Below are 26,238 nucleotides of genomic sequence, written 5' to 3'. Positions count from 1 at the left end.
TCTTAGATCTCGACTTACTATAAAATGCGTTGCAAGTTAAGTTGCAGTAATCGCATTTACGATGAAATTGTTGATTTAAAAGAAAAAAAAAAAAAAAAAAAAAAAAACCTGTACTTTTTTTTTAATTTTATTTTTATACTCCATGTCGCACAATCAAACTTCTGACATACATATAAAAAATATATATACGTGTGTGTACTACTAGTGTATTGGTAAGTAATTTAGTCCAATGAAAAAACTTTGCATTGAATTTAGTTGAGTCTACTGACACAAGAGGGCGCAGTGAGTCCTTCTACCCTCGTTTAATTCTAGTTCCCTCGCATGAATCTTTTCAGTCTTCAGTTATTTCTCGGCTGTTAGACAGCAATTTACACTACGGTGCCGCTACTTATACTTCCATAATAATAACAACCTACATTATTTACTCAAGTCGTCATTATTTATATTTGTGGATTAAATCATTTAATAAATGAATACTGTCTTCGAATATAATTAAGAAAACAAATTTTTGAAAAGTTTTTTTTTAAACTTGATGTGAGTGATGTCATAGTGGATGGTTGTTTTTTTTTTATTTTTAACTGATTATTTTTGGTACTTGGTTGGAAATTTTGTAAAACGAGGAATATTTGAAAAATTAAAGGTAAGATTTTTTTTTTTTTTTTTTTTTTATTCTTTTTTAGGAGTAGATATTTTTTTCTGAGGATAACTAGAGGGCATTGAGTTTGCAAATATAATATTGATTTTTTTAAGGGTTAGAATATGTTGGAGGGTAATTGTGTAAATTTTTTTTTTTTTTTTTAAATTAAAAATTATTTTTTTGCATTATGAACATTAATTATTATTATTATTATTATTATTATTATTATTATTATTATTATTATTATTATTATTATTATTATTATTATTATTATTATCATTATTGTTATCGTTTTTATTATTGAGATGTAAATAAATTTAATGTTTAAATTAACACTACGTTTAAACTATAAATTTTATAAAAAAATATATAAGGACTTTTAATTCAAAATTTAAATCTATATAAATTTGTATTGATTTATTTTTATTGTATTTATTATAGTTAAGCGAGAATTTTAATTTTAAATAATTAACATACAGACATGTGGGGTAAGTGTGCGCAAACCCATGCATTTCAGTACGAAATGAATGGGTATGCGAACATTTCCCCCCCCCCCCCTCCCATGACTCTACTAAATGTGTAAAAACTCATTTAATTTTGTATTCTTTTACTAATTTGAATTCTTGAAAAAAATTTATACGAATGAAATTTATTTTAATAATTATAAGACGATTTAATATTTTTTACATAGAAAGATCATGATATTCTTCAACATAAGAATTTTAAGTTCAGTTTTTAATTTAAAAAAGAAAAAAAAAAAAAGTTGTTTATTAAAATTTATTTATAATCGGAAATATTTATCAAAAGAACTTATGTAAATTGAAAAGTTGTTATTATCGTTACTAGTGTACCAAATATTAATTGATAATTAAAATAATAATAATTAACTTTAAAAAAATTAACTTCAAAAAGTTACGAATAAAAAGTAATATTTGGAGTAGATTAAGTTATTTTTATAATTTATAGTCTGAAATTATAAATATTAAAAAATAAACATTATTTTTGAGTATATTTGTGATACATGGACATTAAATAATCATTAATCAAGCCACTACTATTTGAAGATTCAGAAAAAATTATTAAAGTCAATAAAGTTTTTCTTCGACTCATTTCCTAACCCACTTGATACATAATTATTTTTACAATACCGGCGCCAAAAGTTTAAATTCCTGCTTTGTTTAGCGGGAAAAAAGTTGTATTTCTTTTTCATGAGAAACCAAATGAAAAAAAATTGGGCATGCACCATTCATTCTTATGAAAATTCAATCATACATGGCTATATATGAAAAATGATCTTATATGATCCATACATGCCGTGAAAAACAAGCCATATATGGTCACATATGAAAATCGGCCATATACTCTCTATATATGCCGTGAAAAACTAATCATATGTGGCCATAAATGAAAATTGGCCAAATATGTCCCATATATGTCGTGGAAAACGTATCATATGTGGTCATATATGAAAATTTGCCAAATATGTTTCATATATAGAGCATAGACGATTCATATATGGCCAATTTTCATATGTGCTCTATGTATGCTCTATACCCGGAAAAACAAGTATCGCGAGCAGCATGATACAGTTTTCTGACTATCACGATACTCGTTTAGCCATTTAGAGGTTAGTACAAACAATGATACGTTTAGCGAAGATAGCTATTCAGATCGCTCCTTTAACGATTCGCGCATCACGACCTATTAGATTGTTCCAATAACAATACCGTTTGTTCCATGTATATGACCATATACCATTTATTTTTCGCGGGTCTTGGAAACAGGAATCAATTTAAACTTTCAAATGCTGATTTGGCAAAAAATAGTATACACATCAAGTTGGAAGATAACACATCCTAATCCGCAAGTTTGCTACCTTCGCCTTCAGCTTGACTAGGTATTACACATGCGGAGATTGGAATGTCCTAATATTCTGTTGGTATACAATATACTATTTTAATGATATCTTTATTAAAACAGGTTTGAATGTCTGTTCAGCATTCAACATAAGCCATTTTTACACCCATTGCTAATCAGCGGGCTTAAAACCATGAGGCTCTTTCTTAGGGCAGAAAAGGTCTAGTTTTTTTTTTACTTCATTTCAATCCTACTAGTACTGCGCTTGTTTATTATAAACTTAAGAATAAATATGTGCAGTATTCCCAGAGATATAATCTCTCGATTAACAGAATACCGTAAAATTATGGATTTTATAGAAAAATTATCGTCTGTTAAGACAAAATAGCCTAAATTTGAAAACTTAACCAATTTATTATAATTAACGAAACATATATTAGAAACCTACTATTCAATAATTTTTGCTTCGATAGTTAGGCGCAGGTCAAATGTAATACAGTAATGACTTTCATATATGAATGTAATAATCCATTAACTGACTATAGATCACTCTTAGAACGGTGCACGCTTTGGACGCGTGAAAAATCGTAGTATATCTATTTAAATTCGAATAAGTAGAACAATCATAATTATTGTTACCGCAAATTTTTGTCGTGCGATCAATGTTAGATGTATTAGCATACAATACCAAAAATTATGTGCTGTGTATGATAATTATTTGACAATAGAACCAAATGTTACATGTGTCATTTTAAGTATTATTTTTACTGTATAGTGAAGTTATAAAATTTAAAAATATGTAGGGTCTTCTTATTTATCAGTTTTTTTTAAAAATATGTAACTGACAAACATACACGAATTAAGAAGGGCTTACACTTTATTCCTTACGCACTTGAGTGGACGAACGAAACTGTCCCTGTTGCTTTTACAGTAAATAGAGGCTTTGTCTGAATCTTTTATCCCACCGAATGGAAACACAATAAATTAGACCGCGTAATGCCAGATTCTAAAGAAGCACGGAAAATAATATGTAGTATCATTTACTACAAGGTTGCAGTAAATGTGTTTGTAGTCAAAAATACCACATGAATGATAAAAGTTACTACATATGCGACAAATTTTACTAAGTTAATAAGTTGAATTTACTCCTATCTTGCGGTTAATTCTACTGCACACTGCAGTAACAAATACTCCAAGCGGGAGTTGAGAGTACTACAGAAGGAGCACTTCCTGCTATTTCGCCATTTTGAGGTTAATCTGTTATGTATATTCAATTATTAAAGCGTCTCATAAATAATCATCTGACTTTTTTAAAACCCAAAAATTAACAATTTTTAATTTTTTTTATTCTGCTTGTTCTTACGGCGCATTTATGATAAAAAATGTCGTGAGAAAAAAAAATAAAGATTTCGATAGCTTTTTTGCCTTTAAAAGATGGAAAAAAAATTGACTTTCATGTTTTTGGATAAAATTTCTATTTTATCTTTTTTGATAATATTGATGTATTTTTTTTAAAGTACATAAAAAAATGAACAATTAAAAAAAAAATTGATCAATTTGATCAAAAAAAAATTAACATGACCCAGCATGGGTGGACCCTATTTGTAAATAATTACCATGTTTAGTATATACAAATAACTCAATAAGTGATTTTTAAAAATAATTTATAATAATTTTAGGTTATATACCGTTTATTTTTACGTAACCGCATATCGAGTAAATTGAACTACAATTGGAGTTACAAATACCGCATGCTGTGGCATATCTTACTTTTTTCGATAGTTGACGCTTAACTACAATATTGTAGTAAATCTAACCACAATTTGGAGTTGTCTCATGTCATACTACAGCCTGTGGTAAATGGAACTCTAGTTGTTGCCATTACTACAAATTATTTTCCGTGAGTGTATTGAATTTTAGTACAGGGAAAATATTGTCAGATGGTCATCCAATGTATTTTCAAATAACGTATCAGAATAACGATTCGCTTACCTTATTTAAGCATAATCACATGTTTATTGAATAGTCTATAGTATTATTAAAATATATGTATTTGGCTTATGATAAGTATTCATTTATTTAATTAAAGAATACGACAAATAGCCTTTGTAGTTTCATTGATACACTATACGACAGATTGTTCTCGGATACCTAAATTACAAAGTTTGCGCAATACATGGAAAAAAGAATACTTGAAAAATAACACTTTTAATAGTAAAAACTATCTTTTCGAGCTCAAAAGTATAAAAAATGCAACTCATAGTGTAATTATTATCAGATATTGCGAAAATGATAGTAAAAACAGCAATTTTTATAATTTCAAGCCCGAAAGGTTGTTTTTACTATTAAAACTGTTTCAAGTATTCTTTTTTCCCCGTTATATCAAAAATTAATACAATGCCTAAAATAAGGATACGATCGTCATTTTGACGATCCTCTGAGGAAACTCTGTTTAGCTAAATTGGCAATACGGCTCATCATTAAGTAAGATAAAGATGCAGCGTATAGCCAGAATAGTGATACGTATACTGTGACAATATATTCCTCTCCATGTGTGTTTTATGATAAGAGATTTCATTCGGAGAAAAACGATAAAACTATCTGCAGATTCCTTTTAAAGGCTGAAAATAAACATGCATTTTTTGCATATCCTCAGAAATATTGAAAATTAGCTGAGCTGAAAATAAAAATTTAAAAAAACTCGTTGATTAGGTATTGAATAACCCTATTTATACATTAAAACGTATATTTTTTTATCCATTTATACGTAGAGATAAATTAATGACTTACTGGAAAGTTCGTAATAGACTATTTTACTACCATTATCTACATTAACCGTACAGAGAGTGCTAAATTACTCTCGATAAGCTAAATTACCAATTTAAAATTTTATCGACGTCCTTTGTACCAATAAAGTATCAATTTTCTCTTTTAGTAAACGCCAACCTCAGCTAAAAAAAATATATATATATATATTTACATTTTCGACTATCATAGTAATCAAATTACGTAATACACTCAATCGAACATTAAATAGCTCATTGACTCAAGATAAAGTCAATGTCAATGTCAATTTTTTTTCTTCAATCTAAAATTGTAGGTATTTTTTTTTTACTTTACAGTTTATTTCTTACTTTTTTTTTTTTTTTTTTTTTTTTTTAAATTAAATATCACAATTTTTTTATTATTGTTATTAAATAAAAATTTAGTACTAATCTTCAAGTCGAGAGGCTATCACGCATCACGTGGCATGCGAATGAATAAATTTTTTTAAAAATCATTCATTAGCATAATTATGGATATAGCGGGATAAATACTAATTATTCTTAAAACTATTATTATATTAATTATAATTATAAGTATACCATAAATATAATAATACCGTTGGTCGTTTGATTTTTCATTTCTCAGAAAATTATCGAAGTTTTACAAATTAATTTTTTTTTTTCTATTACCGCTACGGTTTTTATTTATCACTATAGTCATTATTAGTCTTATTTAATTAGCCGTAAAGAGAGTTGATAATACATTTATTTTTAATGGTTTAAAAATAACTGACAAGTGTTAAAATTAACGGCAATATTTTTATATTCTTTTAGGACTGATAACCCGGCACTCAAAAAGAGGGAGCTAATTGTTATTATTTTTGTGGAAGACGCAAAAAAAAAAAGATTCAAGCCATCAGTCGTCTGTCAACCAGAGACGGAGGACAATTTCAATTTTATAAAAAAAAAATATAACTTTTTTTCTGTTACAATAAATTTGGATTTAATAACTTTCGGATTAACTTGGAATTCAACTGCAGATAAAATGGACAATTCATTGTTGGCTGATAAGCCGACTTTAGTTCGACGTGTTTCTGATTTATTAAAAGGTAATTTTTTGCAATTAATTATTAATGAGTGAAGTAAAATATTTGATTTAATTGGTAATTGCGATGTAATAATGAGTGGGCGCCAAAGTATAGAGGCACCTATTTTTAGTTACAAAAAACCATTTTGTATACCAACAGATTAATGAAAAAAAAAATTGAGGTTGAAGAAATAAATATTCATAGATAATTTTATCAGCTTATGTAAAAGGAAAAAAATTTTTTGAAATTAGTCTGATAAAATAAATGGGTGAAATTGGGACACGATGAAACATCTAAGCGAGTCATTAATTTTATTGGCTTTTGAGCAACTAAAATTTTTTATCTAATTCGGACAAATTTAATCATACCTCCGGAGACTGTTAATCTCTGGTCACTTGATTATATTTACAAACAAAGTTCGGTAAAAACATCTACAACCCGTGAGCATTCGAAATGGGTGAGGCAACGGCTTAATAGTGTTAAACAGTAGAAAAAAACGTTCAATACTATTGTTTTAATCATTTTTTATATTTTTCCTAGTAATAATTAAAGTAATTAATTATTTTTATTATATTAGGATAATATTATAATTTTAAATGAATTGGTAAGAAGTTACGTCAACAAGTTAAAAATACCACAATCATCTCGCTGGTTGGAACTGACAAAATTCTTGACTAAGCGTTAATTTGCTACCAAACATTCAATTGTCACAAATCATCTAGCTAGATGTTACTGACCAAGTTTATGACAGAATTTTTTTTGACAATTGGAAATGACGGACTCTGACCCATAAATTTGTAGCAGTAATTTCGTATGTAAACAGGCTTGTTATTTAGGACAGTCTTGTGACCGGAACTTAAAATGACGGTCATTTTGTATCACTAATTATAGAACCCTGTGAAGAAATATCCTATAATAAAAATTAGATGAAATATATGTGAAGGCAACTATCCGTAACGTGATTGGTTGAAAGCGAAAAAATATATGCAAACGACACAAAAATATACATTAAAATAAATATATGAAAAACGACACGCGCGAGCTTACGCGTGAAATACGTACGCCACTCAGTATATATTCTAACTTCAGAAATTGGCCACTTAGAGAACTCCATCTAACGCTCGAAAATTGAACTTTCAAATATAGATTTCCATAAATAATAATAATGATACTAATGATTACTATTTTTTTGTTAACAGATGGAAGCCAAAGTACGCCATTGCTCTTCAACAACCCATCGATTCAAAAACTACGTCACTGTTGCCAAAATCTTAATCTCTTCCCCTACTTGCTCTATTCGCTTGGGAATTCAAAAACAACAAACCCCGAAAAATTTACATTAACTCAACTAATCCGACGATTTTCTGAAAAAATATTTCCTCTTTACGCCAACGTCCACTCTTCCATACGTCAAAAAACTCCTCATCACACGCATAACCTAAAAACTACATCGGAAATTTCACCGGAAAATTTACCCAGCAAACTTACTCACGAATATTTTGAGAAAAATTCCATCAGGCGGGCAGTTAAAAGACAGCGCTCATTATTATTAACTTACTCTATTTATCTGACTCAAATAATTCTCGTAACTCAATTACTAACATTATTGAGTCTTATGTTTTTTGGTAAATTTTCACCGGGTTTTATATTTTTATTTACCACATTATTATTACTCTGCTCTATAACCATTAAAATTTTCTTTGCCGAAAATATTTCCCCGAGGAGAAGATTAAATCGAAGTAAGCAGAAAGTTGATTAAAAAAAAATTTGTCAAGATCATTTAATTTATAAAAAAATTTATATTTTATAATATACTTTTCATTCATAAAAAAACATTTTTTTTGCATCATTCATCATTAAAAATCATTATATTTTTTACAATTATTTAATTATTAAACATTAAATCGCAATTATTTATAAATAAACTCATTATTTAAAAACAAAATGTATAATAGTGAAAAAAAAATTTTTTCTTAAATAGATTTACCGCTCATATATTAGAGGTTATGACAGTAAGTCACTCTAAACATATATAAATTTCGTAATTACAATAATTATAATTATTAATGTTATTGTTATTATTTTTTTATGTTTGTATAACATTTTTGTGTATAGTATAAGAAATATATAATATAAGAAGTATAATAATTATCAATACATTTAGCTACAGTGAGATAATGGCAGATTATTATTATATTTATTATATTGTTATGTACCGCATAAGACTGAAAATTATTTTGTAAATAGGCGATCAATACTAAGTATAAATAAGTAGAAAAATATGTTTAAATGATGATAATAAATAAAAATTATTAAATACTTATTTATTTATTACTTTCTTCATTATTATCCTACTCCATTTTACATAACGGCTTTGTTATGTTAATGCGTAGTAAGTGAGGGTAAAAAACCGACGGCGACTTACTCTCTGGTGGGCTATATAGCTATTTATTAATTTCTTAATGTCGTCTAATTGTTAAATTTCATATGTCGTTTTTTTATCTACTAGATTTTAATACACTGATTTTTTTTTTAATTAAGGAGGTTCCAGCGAAACTAGTGAGTCAAATTAGTGTTTGAATTTTTTTGTTTGCTGAATTCTCCTAATAGTTATGAAAATTCATTATTTTAACATATAATAGCATAACGAACTCATAAATTAGTAATTATTACTTATTTAATTAAAGAAAGTAATGAAATGACTTGGTTATTTTTGACTCATTTGATTTAATAAAAAGATTTGGCAACAGCGCATTCTAACTTTTTACACATCGATATTCAAATTAAAGCGGGAAAAATTTATTTATAATCTCGTCTCTCTTATTAATGTATTTCTATCTTTGTTTTTTCTCTCAGCTGCTTCCGCGACGTTGCCAAACTCTCAATAATATGTATCTCTGTCGATGAACGAGATTAAATAATAAAGTTTAACTTTAATTATTTAAATAATTACAACGGTAACACTATATTGTTAAAATCTTATCATATTCTAAAAATATTCAAGTTTATGACATGGTTTTTTTATTTCTTAAACTTAGGAGGTTAATAATGAAAAAAATCAAATAAGTGATATCGGGAGCTTGTCCGCCATAAAGCCTGTGTATAAGAACTTTAAAAACGTCATTTTTAAATCTTTTTTTCTAAAAAACTAGAAGGTGGATCATATTCAAATTTTGAGAATATACAGATAAAATATTTATTTACATGTATACTAAGTTTCAAATCTTAAAGCTGGAAAATCTTTTTACATTAGATTTGCTCGAACTTCCTTAAAAAAAATTATTGCTCAAGTATTATAATACTTGAAACCTTTAAGAAAATAACTGCATAGTAGTTTTATATATACAACAGTTCAATTCGTTATTAATAAACTAAAATTAACTGGTCATAAAAATCGAAAATTATGACTTTTTTTTGTAAGTTGCTGCGCAAAAAGACGTGGTACTGAAAGGTCTGTTTTTTTATCAAATAAATAACTCAATTTATATATTTATTATTGATTAAATTTAAATAACCTTTGTTTAATACCAAAGATTAAATTTTGGTTAATTAATATTATTTATTTAAGGATCCTGATTAAGAAATCTAATTTGGAATGATTTAAGGTTACGTAACTCTAAATAATTTTGAATCATTCTAAATTGTCTGAATTATTTTGCTTTTGAGTAAAAATTTTGGAATGAATCATTTTAAATCATATTGAATTAAGAAATAACTAAATATTATTTTCTGATGTTAGATTATTTAAAATGATTTGAACTCTCGAATAAATTCAAATTAAATCAAATTAAAAAATGATATCGCAATTTCTGGTTCATAATTTTATAATTAAAAATAATTCGAAGCCGAGAATTTTTAATTATTTCGAATTATTTCAAATTATAATTTTATGATACGATACAATATGAAATAATTTAAATTTTTCAAATCATTTCAAATTAGATTTTTTAATCCGGGGAAACAGTAATTGGTACCGATAAACTGGGCGTGTTTGCATTACTGTGATATTCTCAATAACCCGCAGTAATGGAAACGCCTTTAGTAGCATGCGCTTGAACCCATTACTGCGGTAGTGAGTCTTTTTATTCTAACCTGTGAAAGTAGTGCGTGCATTAAGTTCCCTGTAAGTTTTTTTCTGTTAAAAGTAAAAAATGCCAAAAGTTAATAATAAAAAAAAGGTTAATAAAAAAAAACCAAATAAATCTAAAGTAATAAAAAAAGTGCGATATAATTATAACAAAGCTGATGTGAAATTAGCTTTAGCTGAAGTTATCGGGGGAAAGAAAATTGCTGAAGTGTCTAGAAAATATAATATACCGGAATCAACCATAAGAGCGAAAAAACTCAACAAATACAATGACAAACCACCTGGACCATCGACTGTACTCAGTAATGAAGAAGAAGAGGAATTAGTTCAATGGATTTTTTACTGTTGTAAACAAGGTTTCGCGGTAACTAAAAATAAATTAGTTGAAAATGTGAAAATGCTGTGTGACTCTGGTAACAAGAAAACCCCATTCGTTAATAATAAACCAGGGAGATCTTGGCTTGAAAGTTTTTTAAAACGTCATCCTAACGTTAGAGAAAAAATTTCCGAAAATTTATCCGTAACCCGAGATAAGGTAACAGAGTATCAGATACGGGAATGGTTCACTGGTATTACTAACTACTTCACTGAATTTTTTACTGATGAAAACTTTGCAAAAATCGATGGTACACGAGTTTTCAATGGTGATGAAATTCAAATTTCCATGTGTCCGAAGAGTACTAAAAACGTGTATAACATAGTTAGTAATAATGAAAAAGAAAATGTTACTATACTCGTTACGGCAAATGCAGCAGGCGATCTTGCTCCAACTTTGGTGCTCTTTGCAGGTCAAAGTGTACCTAAAGACGTAATAAAGATGAGACCTCCGAACTTCAGTTTTGGCTATTCTGAAAACGGCTCGATGACAGCTAAAAATTTTTACGAGTACATTACTAATATTTTTTTTCCATGGGTATTCACAAGTAATATAGAATTACCAATCATACTGTACATTGATGGACATAGTTCACTCGTTACTATGCCATTGAGCAAATTTTGCAGTGAAAATAAAATAATTCTTGTTGCTTTGTATCCTAATGCTACACACATCTTACAACCATTAGATGTAGCTCTCTTTCGAACATTTAGAGCAGATTATCAAAGATCTCTCGAAGCTTTATGTGAAAATTCTGGTACTGTAAGTTTAAAAAAAAGCCAAGTCGCACATGTGTTAAAAAAAACATTTGGAAGTTTGAATTTGAAAGAAATTTTGGAGAACGGATTTAAAACATGTGGGTTATATCCTCTGAACGTTGATGCTATTGACTTTAGCAAAGTTTTAAAAAAGCTGGAAAATTCATCCAGTGAAACCCCAAGCATTTTTGAAGATACAACAGAAGTGCCCGAAGAATCAGAAACTTTGAAAGTCTTGGAGAGCTTAATAGACAAAGATAAATTAATATCATTCAAAGTCAACGCTAGCTCTGTTTGGAAAGGACGGAAGGAAGACGAAAGTCTTTATGACATATGGTACAAGTTGGCAAAACCAACAAGTACTCCTAATGTTGCATCAAGCAATGAAATCTCTCTTTCCCAAGAAGTAAGTAGTGTATATTAAAATAGTAAATCTATGTTAATTATCTGATAAGGCATTTTGATTTATTAATCTTTATAATTTTTAGCATAATATTTTCAACGACGATGTAAGTGTGGAGTCGCTCTCTGAAAGGACAATTACTGATGACCAAGAGGCAACATCATCAAGGAACGAGCTGGAGAACAAAACAGTACTTTGATAATTTTATATCTTAGAATTTAGAAATTATACATTTATAAATAAACATGTGTCTAAAAAATTACTTATGTTATTAAATTCTTTCTCACCTGAGTCGTCACTTGATTATACTTTCCGGCTAAGAGTATCGTTTGGATTTGAGATGGGAAAGACCTCCTGTGTATGCCCTAAAGGACGTGAAAACGTGCTTCCGTAAATCGGAGGTGGACTGAAGTCCCAAAGTTTCATAACAGCTGTGCAGCAAATCCGAAGTGACCGTTTATTGATCGGAGTACTGAAATTAATAGAGAGGCAATGCAGATATTTAGATTTTTTTACCAACGTGACATAATGAGCTTTTGATAAAACCCATCTCTTGAAACCATTATTTTAATCTGTTAGAACAAATATTCTATCACTTGATGAATCGAATGTGGGTTTGATAGAACGAAACATTTTTCCGTGTGCACATATTAAACATATATTTTATTGTCAAAAAATAAAAAGAATTTGAGTTAAAATTATTCTACATCATTTTGCTTTATTTACTTGAAAAAATATATTTAGAAAAAACAATACTGATAAAATAAACTTTATCAATGTTTACATTTGTTGTGCGACTAGGTCACTTGATACCTCTGAATTATCAAAAATTTTTTTTGTTTAATTTTATGATTAATCATTTCTAACACTTTTACTAGTATTCTTGCAAAGCTTAACTGAGAAGAAAAAAAGTACTGAAGATAAAAAAAAAAAAAAAAAAAAAAAACGAATACTTGGTTGCGATTGGTTGTGATATTTAAAAAATCAAAGATCAAATGAGCACAGATAAATTTAATTCTATAATATTTCCTTGCTAGTACATCAGAAATATATATTTGAGCAATAGTATACTACATATATAAAAGAACATGTAATTATCACAATCCACTTCCGGTTTAGCTGATTAGCAGCATTGGCATACGGTCCAATTTGTGCCGCATAACCAATTACGTGTGCAACGTAATTTTGTTCGTGTGTGGAATGAAACAAATGTGCGTAAGGTCCTAAAAAAAAAAAAAACGATTCCTTAGTTAAGATTTTTTATGTATAAAAATAATTTGATAATCACCTATAGCATAAATTGGAACATCACCGCCGCCGTGATAAGCTTCGGCGCTAATAAATGCTGCTTTTTGGCCGTAATTATAATCCGATTTATTGTTATTAATGGGATCTATACGAGTTGCATTGCCGTTTTTTGTTTTATAAGCCATGCCATCAAATATTCCTGTACTGTAAGACAATATAGGATATGCCATTCTATCGAAATTCGGTTTTTCAAGGGGCTCTATAATTGATAAATTTTTTATAAAAAAATATAAACCATTATTATTGGGTTAGTGAATATGCGCAAAATTTACAGAAAAAATTATTCAATCTTTAAAAGTTTTGCAAAAAAAGAAGATGATCCCCGAGGATTTATTCTTTTACTTTTCATAGTTAGGATGCTTATTGATGTGGGGTCTTTTGAAACATGGATCTTTTTGTCGGTGTCAAAAAAGTTATTACCTAAAACCGATGAATTTCTTTCAGGATAGCCATTGAAAGCCATGGAATGCGAATGATCACTAGTAACGATCACCAGAGTGTCATCCAAATCGACCATTCGCAAAGTGGCATTGATAGCATCCGATAATCTGACAGTTTCACGGAGTGCTTGAGCAGCGTTCCCGTGGTGATGAGCGACATCAATTAGTCCACCTTCAACCTAGTCAAAGCCCATCGAAATTCATCAACGAATTCATTAAAAACGAATTTAGCAGCTTCTTAAAACTCACCACTAACAAAAAACCCTTGGGCGCCTTCCGTAGAACTTTTATTGCCATTGTGGTCATCTCTTCGAGACTAGGCTGCCCTTCTGGGCCATCAACTCTCTCCCAGTCCATATTCAGATATCCATTGGCAAAGATCCCCATCAGAAAATCTACATCGTCAGGATCTACGGCCCTCAGTTGCTTGTTATTTTGGACAATCTGGTGCCTAGCCTTTTTCAGAGCCTTATCTCGCGCCCAATCCTCTATTAAATTTCGCCCATCGCTACTGTAACATGCCCACATATCAATCGGATCTACTTTAGTTCCCGTGACATTTGACTTAAGCATCTGGCGCCCACCGCCCATGATAACTTTTATGTTTCTTCCCGGTTCGTTTTCAATCAATTGACGCGCAATGTCCTTGCATTTTCTCGCTTCAACTGGGACTTTGTTTTCACATTCCCAATTACGATTCGGTGAGTGAGCATACAAAGGAGCTGGTGTCGCATGTGTTACTCTTGTCGTCGTTACAAAACCTATTAATAAAACGCATCAATGTTTTTTTTTTTTTTTCACTTGTATACACATACCATAATTTACACACTAGCACTGTTATTACTAATAGATTACTCTGCTACACTTATTATTTATATTAGTCTACGAAATATTGCCTAATAATAAGTACTGTTTAATACATACAATCAAATCTTATTTTGGAAACTAACCGGTATCTTTTCCTACATTTTGCGCCCACTCAATAATAGATCTGGTATGATGCTCTGGTTTCAAACTACCTTCGCAGTCATTTAGAACTACATTATTATCAACTCCAACTACAAGAGTATTGGTTTTGATTCCGCTAAAAAGCGCTGTTGCCGTTGACGATGAATCCGGTACCTTCAGATTAGTATTATAGGTCTAATAACAAGTAACAATAATATATATCAATTAATATATAATAAAAAGAATGAATAAAGACAATATGTTGATAGATTTTCATAATTTCGGCAACGGAAGTTCAATTTCTGGTGAGACGAAATAAAGCTTAAGGTATAGTCAAGTCTGCAAAAGGATGGGCTTTTCTCCTACTACTTAGCTATTATGAAGTCCATGACTTTACACTAATGCGCATGCGCAGTGATGACTTGATCGTAGAAAAATGGTGGGAGAAAAGCCCATTCTTTGGCAGACTCAACTATCGTTGTCAGTACAGTATCATACAAAAGCGATAACTCATGACTTTTTGACAATATTGTAGCAGGACAACTACCTTAAGGTGTCGCTACCAGTGTTATTTTAACACCGATAACCTTAACACTACGATGGTGTGGACTAAAATGGGTTTCGTTTTACAGTGTATCATATAATCTACTATTTTATTGTAAACTAACCTTTAATAAACCAACATGAGGAAATTTTTCCCATGCAAGATAACTTGTCTCTCCATTATGATAAATTCTACTTGCCGTTATCGTTTCAATACTCATGCCATCGCCAATAAATAATATCACATTTTTTGCAATATTTTTATTCCACGAGTATGACAACGATTTCTTAATTTCATCCGTCGCTATATTAGTCCAGTAATTTGCATCTATTTTTTTTAAATTTAAAATATTATTTAACAATTAAATAAATAAATCAATTAACAAATTCAATAATTATCAGGTTTTCTAAAGGCTTATAAAATAAAATATTTATTATAATTAATTATGTAACAAACCTTCTACTGTAGAGATCAAGTAAAAATTATAAATAATCAGATGAATTTTGAATAATAGTGACATGATGTTCAATAATTTAAAGAAGAAAAACTAGATTAAAACGCGTGAATTCACCGACCGATGAACCCGAACTATGAACATTTACTTTTTCATAAAGTGGAATTTTTTATATTTATTTAATGTTTCGCCAAATTGCTAATTAAATATTTGCAATTATAAACTTATTTAAAGACCATTGATAGTGAGTTAGATAATTAACAATAAAAAAAAGTATGGATAAGAATACATAAACTTGAGTACAGATTTGCAAGAACAGCCAGGCGGAGATTGTAATAAATTATTATTAATTTAACGAATGACGTCTTTCTATTTATCTACACAATTTTTAATTTGATAACGCAGTAAAAATTAATACTGTGGTATATGGATGCATTGACTTATCTAGAAAGTAAAGTACAATTACACAAATATCTAATCTCTGGTTAATGAATCCAATTAAAAGTTTGTCGGAAGTAATCGGACTTTCGTAATTGATTTATATTCAAATATATCGGAAATTTACGGTATGAAAAAATAACATATTATCTTTTCATTGATTTCTATTGAAACTCATTCATGGTCTTTAGGCGGAATAAATTATATAAATTGATAGTACACGAAAAAAAAAATAGGGAAGCTTACTTAAAAATATAAGTTAAAATAACTAAATTCATACTGTAACTTTAAAATGCTATTAAAATTATGGAATTTTCACTAACTTGAAAATTGAATTTCTATTAATGCTTAGTACTTTCTATTATTTGCATATGCCAATAAATCTAAACTGCATTATATAATGTGTAAAAAAAAATTAATTTTAAAAAGATTTCAACAGAGTTCCGCATGTGGAACTTCTGAACTTGAGACAGATTAGAACTTCGACTGGAACTTTTTTGGAATTTTTTATGGACATTCGAAAAAAGTTATAGAAACACTATTTTTGACTTTTTTATGAACTAAAGAAGACGTTCCAAAAATATTCTAAAAAAGTTCTACACGGAGAGAAAATTATGGTAACAGTTACAATATAATATGGAAATGGTTCCTATAATGCATGGTAACCGGTTTTTTGAAATGTTGATTATAGGAACGGCACCCATTTATACTATGGTAATTATGACAATAATTCCCATATGGTATTGGAACAGTTTCTATGGAAATATGGTAATCGTTACCATGTAACTATGATAATGATTACCAAAATATTTAGAAATTATAATAATTTATTTTTTTGTAATAAGCGTTTTTTTTGTATACTCAAAATTTAGTACTATTTTGTAATATACAAAAAAAAAACGCTTCGTACAAAAAAAAAATTATTATAATTTATACAGTGGAGTCTCTCTAACTTTGACTGAGACGAATCCAAAATTCCAGGAATTAAAATTGTACAAGTACCCCTTTTTTTCTAGAAGGCGTAGCTTAAAAATAGTGATTCAGTCGAAACGACCCACGAGTTTTTAAATTTTAAAGGTTAGGTTTTTTCCAAAATTAATATGTCAATTTTATTGTTGTTAAACTTCTTTAATAGAAAATCAATTTTTCCAGTGAAACTCCCCTGCTTAAAAAATCCGATGGATTCTTATAGCCAAGGTACAAGGCCCTATACCTAACTATAGCACTTCTCATAGAACTTATTCATTCTTATAAAATGTCTATGGGAATTTATAAGAAACTATTGGATTCTATAAGATTTTCTAAACAGGGTCATTTTCCATCACGTAATGTTTTTCTTTCTTTTTTATTGATTTTCACAATATTAAAGCTTATTTAACTTAAATGTTTATTTACGTACACAAATTTAGGGTTAGAATACTCAATTTATGCGCAACTCCTATACACAGAACCGCGCTTTACCTTTGCGCATGTACAGTTGAGTGACAGTGGGAGAACACTTCCCCTGCTGTCGGAGGAGATATTAAGGGAAGTCAAAGTTACAGAACGAAAAAGTTATAGAGACTCTACTGTACATATTATGGGAATTATTATATAGGAATAGTTACCATATACACTTAGGAACCATTACAATGTGGTTATAGGGTTCGTTACTATTTGCTTATGGGAACTATTCCTATGAGTATGGTAATCATTACCATGATTCTTTCACATGCAATATGGGAACTGTTACCATAATGATAGGAATTGTTCCCATACTTATAGGAACTTTTCCCAGAAAGTATGGGTCTATATCCCATAATCCTAAGTAATAATTACCATAACGGTATGGGAGAATATTTCATAAACGTACTAGGAACAGTTACCGTAATTGTCTCTCCGTGTATAATCACCACTTTTGACCCTTTTCTAGAGCTAAAAAAGACGTTCCAAAAACATTCTAAAATCACTACTTTTGCATTCTTTGTAAAATAAAGATGTTCTAGAATCATGCCAAAATAGTTCAAAAATCACTACTTGTGGATTTGTTACAGAACGAAAATAGACGTCCATAAAAAATTCCAAAAAAGTTTCAAGAACGTTTTTGTTAACTATCAATTTGCTTATAAGAACTTTTATCTTTTAAGGGTACAATTACTACTGTTCCAAAAAAGTTTCATTTTAAGTTCTAATCTATCTCATGTTTCAAATTTCTACATCTGGAACGTTTTTGGAATCTTTTTGAAACGAATCTTTTTTACTTGGGTTATATATTAAACTTGACTAAATGTTAAGTAAAAATATATAGTTATTTTAAATCGTTTTGCTTTATTCACTAGAAAAATATATCAAAAAGTATATTTAGAAAAAAATACTGATAAAATAAACTTTATCAATGTTTACATTGTTTGGGCGATTATGTCACTTGATATCTCTGAGTTATCAAAATTTTTCGTGTTTATTTTTATCATTAATCATTTCTAACACTTTTACTGGTAATCTTGCGAAGTTTAACTGAGAGAAAAAAATACTGAAGATAGAAAAAAACAAATACTTGATTGCAAAAGTCGCGATTTTTGAATATCTTATCTCGATAAAAAATCAGAGATCAAATGAGCACAGATAAGCTATATTCCACAATATTTCCTCGCTGATAGCATCAGCAATATATATTTGAGCAATAGTACACTACACATAAAACAGAGAATGTAATTATCACAATCCATTTCCGGTTTAGCTGATTAGCAACATTGGCGTACGGCCCGATTTGCGCCGCATAGCCAATTACGTGTGCAACGTAGTTTTGTTCGTGTGTTGAATGGAATAAATGTGCGTAAGGTCCTAAAAAAAATAGACGATTCCTTAGTTGAGATTTTTTATTTATAAAAATAATTTGATAATTACCTATAGCATAAATCGGAACATCGCCGCCGCCATGATAGGCTTCGTCGCTAATGAAAGCCGCTTGTTGGCTGTATTTATAATCTGATGTATTGTAAGTACTGGGATCTATCCGAGTTGCTTTGCCGTTTTTTATTTCATAAGCCATATTATTGGGTCCTCCTGTACTGTAAGACAACGAAGTATACGGTATTCCATCGTATTTTGATTTTTGAGCGATGCCTAAAGTCCAAAAATTTATTATTAACTTGAATGATAATTAAAAAAATTGAAAAGCTGCGGGTTTGTTATGAGTTACAATAAGTTCAAATATTTTGAGTGGAGTTACTCTGAGTTTTTTGCTAATAATAGTTACCTAAAATTGAAGAATTTCTATCAGCGTACCCATTGAAAGCCATGGAATGCGAATGATCACTAGTAACGATCACCAGAGTGTCATCCAAATCGACCATATGCAAAGTGGCATTGATAGCATCCGATAATCTGACAGTTTCACGGAGTGCTTGAGCAGCATGCCCGCGGTGATGAGCGAAATCAATTAGTCCACCTTCAACCTAATCAAAGCTCATCGAAATTTATCAACGAATTCATTAAAAACGAATTTAGCAGCTTCTTAAAACTCACCACTAACAAAAAACCCTTGGGCGCCTTCCGCAGAACCTTTATTGCCATTGTGGTCATCTCTTCGAGACTAGGCTGCCCTTCTGGGCCATCAACTCTCTCCCAGTCCATATTCAAATGTCCATTGGCAAAGATCCCCATCAGAAAATCTACATCGTCAGGATCTACGGCCCTCAGTTGCTTGTTATTTTGGACAATCTGGTGCCTAGCCTTTTTCAAAGCCTTATCTCCCGCCCAATCCTCTATTAAATTTCGCCCATCGCTACTGTAACATGCCCACGTATCAATCGGATCTATTTTAGTTCCCGTGACATTTGACTTAAGCATCTGGCGCCCACCGCCCATGATAACTTTTATGTTTCTTCCCGGTTCGTTTTCAATCAATTGACGCGCAATGTCCTTGCATTTTCTCGCTTCAACTGGGACTTTGTTTTCACATTCCCAATTACGATTCGGTGAGTGAGCATACAAAGGAGCTGGTGTCGCATGTGTTACTCTTGTCGTCGTTACAAAACCTATTATTATAATGCATTAATTTTTTATCAATTTTAGAAAATTTAGTAGTGTCCCAGCGAAAAGTAAATGAAGACATGGAAACTCTATATCTAAACTATATAATACAAGAAACGTAAAATACACTAACAGATAAAATTACCATAAGATTACCCTGTCAAGAAAATCCATGTGGGAAAGTATGTATTTATGCAAGACCCCATAGGAATCGAAGTAGGAGTGTATGGATTTATATAAAAATCTTTGTAGAAAGCCATGGGTATCTGGATTTCAATCTATGGATTTCCTTATGGGTAATTCATACAGGAATCTGGGTTTCTATTTCTAAAAATTTTTAGTTTCCAGAGTATCTGGATTTCTATGTCTATTGTCTATGGATATGCGAATATGAATAAAAGAACAGATTGATATTCGATTGGTAGGATACTTTCCAACAAAACATGGATTAAGTTATTGATTCATAAATTAACTCTAAAAGCATTACATCTGTATAGACGTTGCAAAAAATTTTAATAAAACACTAAATTAGGAATCGTAGAAGGGATTGTACTCCAGGAAAGTTTACGAAAGCACTTACGCTATTTATGGGATTTGTATCAATAATGTGACGCTTTTTGTTAATTTTCCTAATTCCTAATCCATACAAGATTCTCATATGGATTTTGACATGGTGCAGATTCCCATGGGAAATCTTCGTAAAAATTCCCATAGGAATCCATACTAGATTCTCATATTAATTTGGCACGTCGTGGATTTCCATAAGAACCCATGTAAAATCTATATCGGGATCTATGCTGGATTCCTATAGGAAACCATATGGGAATTCATCCGAAAACCATGTGACAACCATAGGAATCTAGGCTGAATTCCCATATGAGATTTTTGATAGGGTTATAGTGTCCCTGGTGGAATTTTTTCGGAATTTTCTCTAAAAAAACTCAGTTCTAAAGTTTTAAAGACTTTTTCAGTTTTCCAGAGAAAAATCCGAAAAATTTACACTAAGGGTACTTTTAGCAATTATTAGGCGTATGTGTAAACGATCTGCCCATCTAACCCAAATCAATTGTAATACTAACCAGTATCCTTTCCGGCCTTTTGCGCCCATTCAAGAATAGATCGAGTCTGATGTTCTGAACGCAAACTACTTTCGCAGTCATTCAGAGCTACATTATTATCGACACCAACTACGTTGTAGTTCGTTTTGACACCGCTGAAAAGCGCTGTTGCCGTCGACGCTGAATCCGATACTTTTTTATTAGTATTGTAAGTCTGATAATAAAGGTAAATATATATAAATATTTATATATCTAGTAAATAAATACTGCTATTAAAAAATTTTTCGTAAATTATTAAACGAAAAAATTAATAATGCATTTTTTTATTGTAGACTGACCTTCAATAAGCCAACATGAGGTAATTTTTCCCATGCAAGATAACTTGTCTCGCCATTATGGTAAATTCTACTTGCCGTTATTGTATCAATACTCATGCCATCGCCAATAAATAATATCACATTTTTTGCAATATTTTTATTCCACGAGTATGACAACGATTTTTTAATTTCATCCGCCGCTATATTAGTCCAGTAATTTGCATCTATTTTTTTTAAATTTAAAATATTATTTAACAATTAAATAAATAAATCAATTAACAAATTCAATAATTATCAGGTTTTCTAAAGTCTTAAAAAATAAAATATTTATTATAATTTATTATGTAACAAACCTTCGACTGCAGAGATCAAGTAAAAATTGCAAATAATTAGATAAATTTTGAATACTAGAAACATGATGTTAGATAATTTAAAGATAAAAAAAACTGGATTAGAACACGTGAGCTCGGAGACTGATCAGCGATAATTGCCAGGCGTAGGGTATAATAAATTATTAATAACCTAAAGCATGACATATTTTTTTCTAGAGAGAAAAAATTTTTTTATCAATTTATTGTTTCGACGAATTGTTAATTACATGCTTGTTAAATTAAGTTATCTATGAATTCTTAATATATTGAAGGTTGAATTGATAAAAATGTCCATTCTTAGTGACATCTATGATTTTGATAAATACTAAGAAGGAGAAGGCTTATCTTAGAAAATTCGAACGAAACATTTTTACCATCTATAAAAAGTTGTGAGCAAGCTTCAAAATTGGCTGGCAGATGCCTCTGCATGGTTTGATAAAATATCTGCAGATTCATCATTTCCTACTTCTAAAATCTGGCTCAAGATTTTCGCTTCGGCGCTTGCTTAAATTTGACGATTTTATTAATTTACAGAAATTTATGGGTAGACGGAATCTTTGGGGAGGGGGGGGGGGGGATCAATCAAAGAAACACTGGAAATAACTTGCCTGAGCCACCTTGATAACCAATTCAAGAATATGGGACAGAAAGCTGTGTTCCAGCTGATTCTTGTTGGCCCACATGAAATCATGGGTTTGCGTACATAGAAGCATTCATAGTCAAAATTTGTGATAAAAATATTAATATAACTTATTCATTCTTGTAAAATCTCTATAGGAATTATGAAAATCTATTGAAATATATTTGATTCTATGAGATTTTCTACACAGGGAGATAACCCTGCTTAAAAAATCATATAAGATCCGATAGCTTCTTATAAATTCTCATAGGAATTTTATGAGAATCAATGAGTTCTATGGGAAGCGGGAGTCCTCTTCTCATAGAACTTACTGAATTTTATGAGATTGTATAGGAGGTATTTAAAAAAATTATTTTCTCATAGATTCTGATAAGGGATTCTTTATAAGAATCTATGGGAAAATACAAATGTGTATAAAAAATGAGTTTTTATAAGGTTGGATGGGATAAAACATTCACGGGATTTATACGGATCTATAAGAAAATAATAAAATTTACAAAATTTCTATTCAGTTGAGAATGTATGAGGAAATGATTTAGTCACTAACAACTGAAATCTATGAGAAAATAATAAAACTAGCAAAATTTTTGTTTCAATGAAAACGTATGAGGAAATCATTCCGTCAGTAATGATGGGACTCTATGAGAAAATAATAAAATTGTCAAAATTTCTTTTTGGATGAGAATGTATTAGGAAATGATCTTGTCACTTACAACTGGAATCTATGAGAAATTAATAAAATTAGCAAAATTTTAGTTTTCATGAGAATGTATGAGGAAATGATCCTGTCACTAATAATTAGATCCTATGAGAATATAATAAAATTTATAAACTTCCCGTTTGTATGAGAACGTATCCGAAAATATTTTTATCAGTCACAATTGGATTCTAAAAGAAAATAATAAAATTTACAAAATTTCTGTTTTAATAAGAACGCATGAGAAAATGACCCTGTCATTAATAATTGAATTTTATGAGATAATAATAAAATTCATCATATTCCAGTTTGTATGTTCAATGACTTGTTGTCTCATGTAAGTTACGGTATTTACGCATATAAACATATTAGTCTAGTCAACAAGTGCCTTTTTGACGAAAATCTGTCCAAGACCACCGAAAATTATGATTAAGGTCTGATTTGATTCGAAATGGCATCTATAAAAAAAAATTAAAGTGGAAATTTGGGCCTGGCAAAAATTGTAAGTTATTAACAATTTAGTAAAAAAAAAAAAAAAAAAAAAAAAAAAAAAAAAAGTGGTTTGGTTTTTTACAAATTTTACAAATAGTTCAACAACTATTTGAGATATCCAAAATCTGTAAAAAGATCCTCAAAGAGCAGGAAATTTCCAAAAGAAAGTCCTGTCTCCCCGAACTGTACCAACAATATTTATAATTTTAATTTAGCGGTGAAAATGGGACTAAAGCAGCAGCGCATGCATGCGCGTTAATAGAATCAATAGCATAATCGAAAAAAATTATTTTAACCGATTAAATATAAATATTGAGAAATAAAAAAAATTTGGTTCTTTCTAAACACATGGATTAATAATAATCCACCGAAAAAAAAATTTTACCTCAATTTTTCAATTAACTATGCTTTTGTTATTTAGTTCATTTTTACTCGTTCAAAGTTTATATAAAAACCCTGATTATTTCTAAACTAAGAATCCAGGATTTTTTTCACTTCGTAGAGCTGTTCTTGAAAGGGTTTAGACAAAATCGCCATTGGAAAAATTAAAAAATTTCGATTTTTCACTTTTTTATTTACGATCTAAGGAATTGAAAAATTAAAAAAGTAAATAAAGCAATCAAGGAATTTTATTTTTTTGATTATTTTGTTTTCTTATTGCTAAAAGCTAAACAATAATTTAAAAAAAAATTTTACTTACATCGTTCAAATAATTATTATAAACAATTGCATTGTTAATAAGATTTAAAAAAATTTTTTTTTGGGAATAAGATGCTCGATGAAAATAATGATTTTTAAGAAAAAAATCGTCTCTTAAAAAAATTTTTTTATCGCTAAAAAGCGCATTTTCTAATTAACAATTTTTTTTTGTTGCTTAGTATTAATATTAATGAACTATTTTTTTTTTAAATCATAATTTATCATGTTCTCTTGTTTTATAAAAAAATAATTTTTTATTTGTTTACTAAACAAACAATTTGTTGTGAACAAATGAATTTTTACGCTATATTTTTTTTAAATACTAAAAAAAATACTAAAAACAACCATGTGTTTTTTTTTTTATCGGAAAACATTTTAGGAATATTTGAGTCGAATTTTATCTGTTTTTTCTTGTAATTTAATCAATTTAATAAAGTTTAAAACTGACATTTTTCAAGATTATGAAAAAAGAAAATAAACAATTGAGTAACTTTCTTTAAAAAAATGGATTCAATGAATTTAAAACTGTTACAAAAAATAAAGAGAACATCATATTATCAAAATTTCAATAATAAATAAAAATAATTTTTTTAAAGCTTAGTCTTGGCCATATATAGTACTGGATAGCTTTAAGTAAAAGAATAAATTTCGATTTCCAAATGAATGTGGTGGCCGAGCGGGCTAAAGCACTTGACTTGAACTGTTTTCAGACCTTCAATCGAAGGGTCGTCAGTTCGAGTCCCATCACATGTTGGAAAATAATTAAAGATTTCTTCTTTACCGAAGTTAAAAAATAATATACAGTAGACTCTGGTTATAAGTTATATTTCTGTCTATACTCTTAATTACAGGAAAGAATGAAATTGACGTGAGAGTAAGTAGAGCGTCCGATGTAACTTATAACCAGAGTGTCTACTGTATAACTCTCAGTGGGTTAAAATGAGTTGTCAACTAGTAATTAAATTATTTTTTTAAACAAAGAAATAAATGATTTTGTTTTCTTATTCAATTCAACTGAAAATAATTTAAAAATTCAAATTACTCCAAATAATTTTTAATTATTTTAGGAAACCGAAATATACGATATTTCTCTCATTTTTTTTATTATTATCTCATAGAAACCCATAAGTATGTCGCCTACGAATTAACGTAGAAATAATAAAACTATTTTCTCATTCATTCTTATACAGCGGTAAGACTGGTATAAACTTGTACCCATAGAATCTTATAAGAAATTGACGCATTGCAAATTATTATCTCATAGATTCCCATAAGAATGTTACTTACGAATTCACGTGAAAAAATAAAACTATTTTCCCATTCATTCTTTTACAACAAAAAGAAACAAGACGTCTATATTTCCAATTGATTCTTTTACGAAATGTATAAGTACGACGCATTCCTAATCATTCTGATAAAAATGTGAACATGTAGAACAAATTTTATATAAGAATTAATGAGACATAAGCTGAAGGATTTGGTAACTTTTTATCGGATTATGCTCGGGTTTGAATATTCTCATAGGTTCTAATATGGACTATCATTTTTCGATGGGACACTTTACCGATTCATTCTCATAAAAATTTTTTTATGAGAATCTATCGGATTTTTTAAGCAGGGAGGCGTCCTCAAGAAGTCTTACTATAACTTCTTAAAGGTGTCATTTTTAAGAATTCTTAAATAAGACGTCAGTTTCGTGACGTCTAAATGTATTCTTTTTTTAACTTCTTTATGAAGTCAAAATTAGAAGCTCCTTAAGACGTCATGGTAAATTAATACAAGTCTTAATTGCGAAATCAGAAAAAAGAACTTTTTGAGAACTCTTTTTAAAGACGTCTTAAGGAGTTCAC

General features: G+C 29.4%; 4 protein-coding genes across 4 annotated transcripts; 2 read left to right on the top strand and 2 right to left on the bottom strand.

Moving 5' to 3' along the window:
- The first annotated feature begins 336 nt into the window (after positions 1-336).
- Positions 337-8,621, top strand: LOC103575948 (conserved uncharacterized protein). The gene is made up of 3 exons (XM_008555953.2): positions 337-640; positions 6,094-6,368; positions 7,547-8,621. The coding sequence occupies exons 2-3, from the start codon at positions 6,305-6,307 to the stop codon at positions 8,104-8,106; spliced, it is 624 nt and encodes a 207-aa protein (XP_008554175.1). The 5' UTR covers positions 337-640; positions 6,094-6,304; the 3' UTR covers positions 8,107-8,621.
- A 1,621-nt stretch (positions 8,622-10,242) lies between these two features.
- On the top strand, positions 10,243-12,180 carry LOC103575952 (conserved uncharacterized protein). The gene is made up of 2 exons (XM_008555958.2): positions 10,243-11,974; positions 12,057-12,180. Exons 1-2 carry the CDS (start codon positions 10,499-10,501, stop codon positions 12,168-12,170), a joined length of 1,590 nt encoding a protein of 529 aa, XP_008554180.1. The 5' UTR covers positions 10,243-10,498; the 3' UTR covers positions 12,171-12,180.
- A 776-nt stretch (positions 12,181-12,956) lies between these two features.
- Positions 12,957-16,299, bottom strand: LOC103572699 (alkaline phosphatase). Its single transcript, XM_014439678.1, has 7 exons — positions 15,668-16,299; positions 15,336-15,538; positions 14,670-14,862; positions 13,969-14,480; positions 13,700-13,898; positions 13,260-13,478; positions 12,957-13,194 (listed from the first exon to the last, which is right to left on the bottom strand). Exons 1-7 carry the CDS (start codon positions 15,729-15,731, stop codon positions 13,013-13,015), a joined length of 1,572 nt encoding a protein of 523 aa, XP_014295164.1. The 5' UTR covers positions 15,732-16,299; the 3' UTR covers positions 12,957-13,012.
- A 2,091-nt stretch (positions 16,300-18,390) lies between these two features.
- LOC106693192 (alkaline phosphatase) lies at positions 18,391-22,085 on the bottom strand. Its single transcript, XM_014439664.2, has 7 exons — positions 21,843-22,085; positions 21,511-21,713; positions 21,194-21,386; positions 19,608-20,119; positions 19,339-19,537; positions 18,987-19,205; positions 18,391-18,923 (listed from the first exon to the last, which is right to left on the bottom strand). Exons 1-7 carry the CDS (start codon positions 21,904-21,906, stop codon positions 18,742-18,744), a joined length of 1,572 nt encoding a protein of 523 aa, XP_014295150.1. The 5' UTR covers positions 21,907-22,085; the 3' UTR covers positions 18,391-18,741.
- Positions 22,086-26,238: the final 4,153 nt, after the last annotated feature.

Source organism: Microplitis demolitor, chromosome 2 (assembly GCF_026212275.2).
Source record: "Microplitis demolitor isolate Queensland-Clemson2020A chromosome 2, iyMicDemo2.1a, whole genome shotgun sequence".
NCBI lineage: Eukaryota > Metazoa > Arthropoda > Insecta > Hymenoptera > Braconidae > Microplitis > Microplitis demolitor.
The sequence above is the reverse complement of the archived record's forward strand: the minus strand, read 5'-3'. Positions and strand labels throughout refer to the sequence as shown.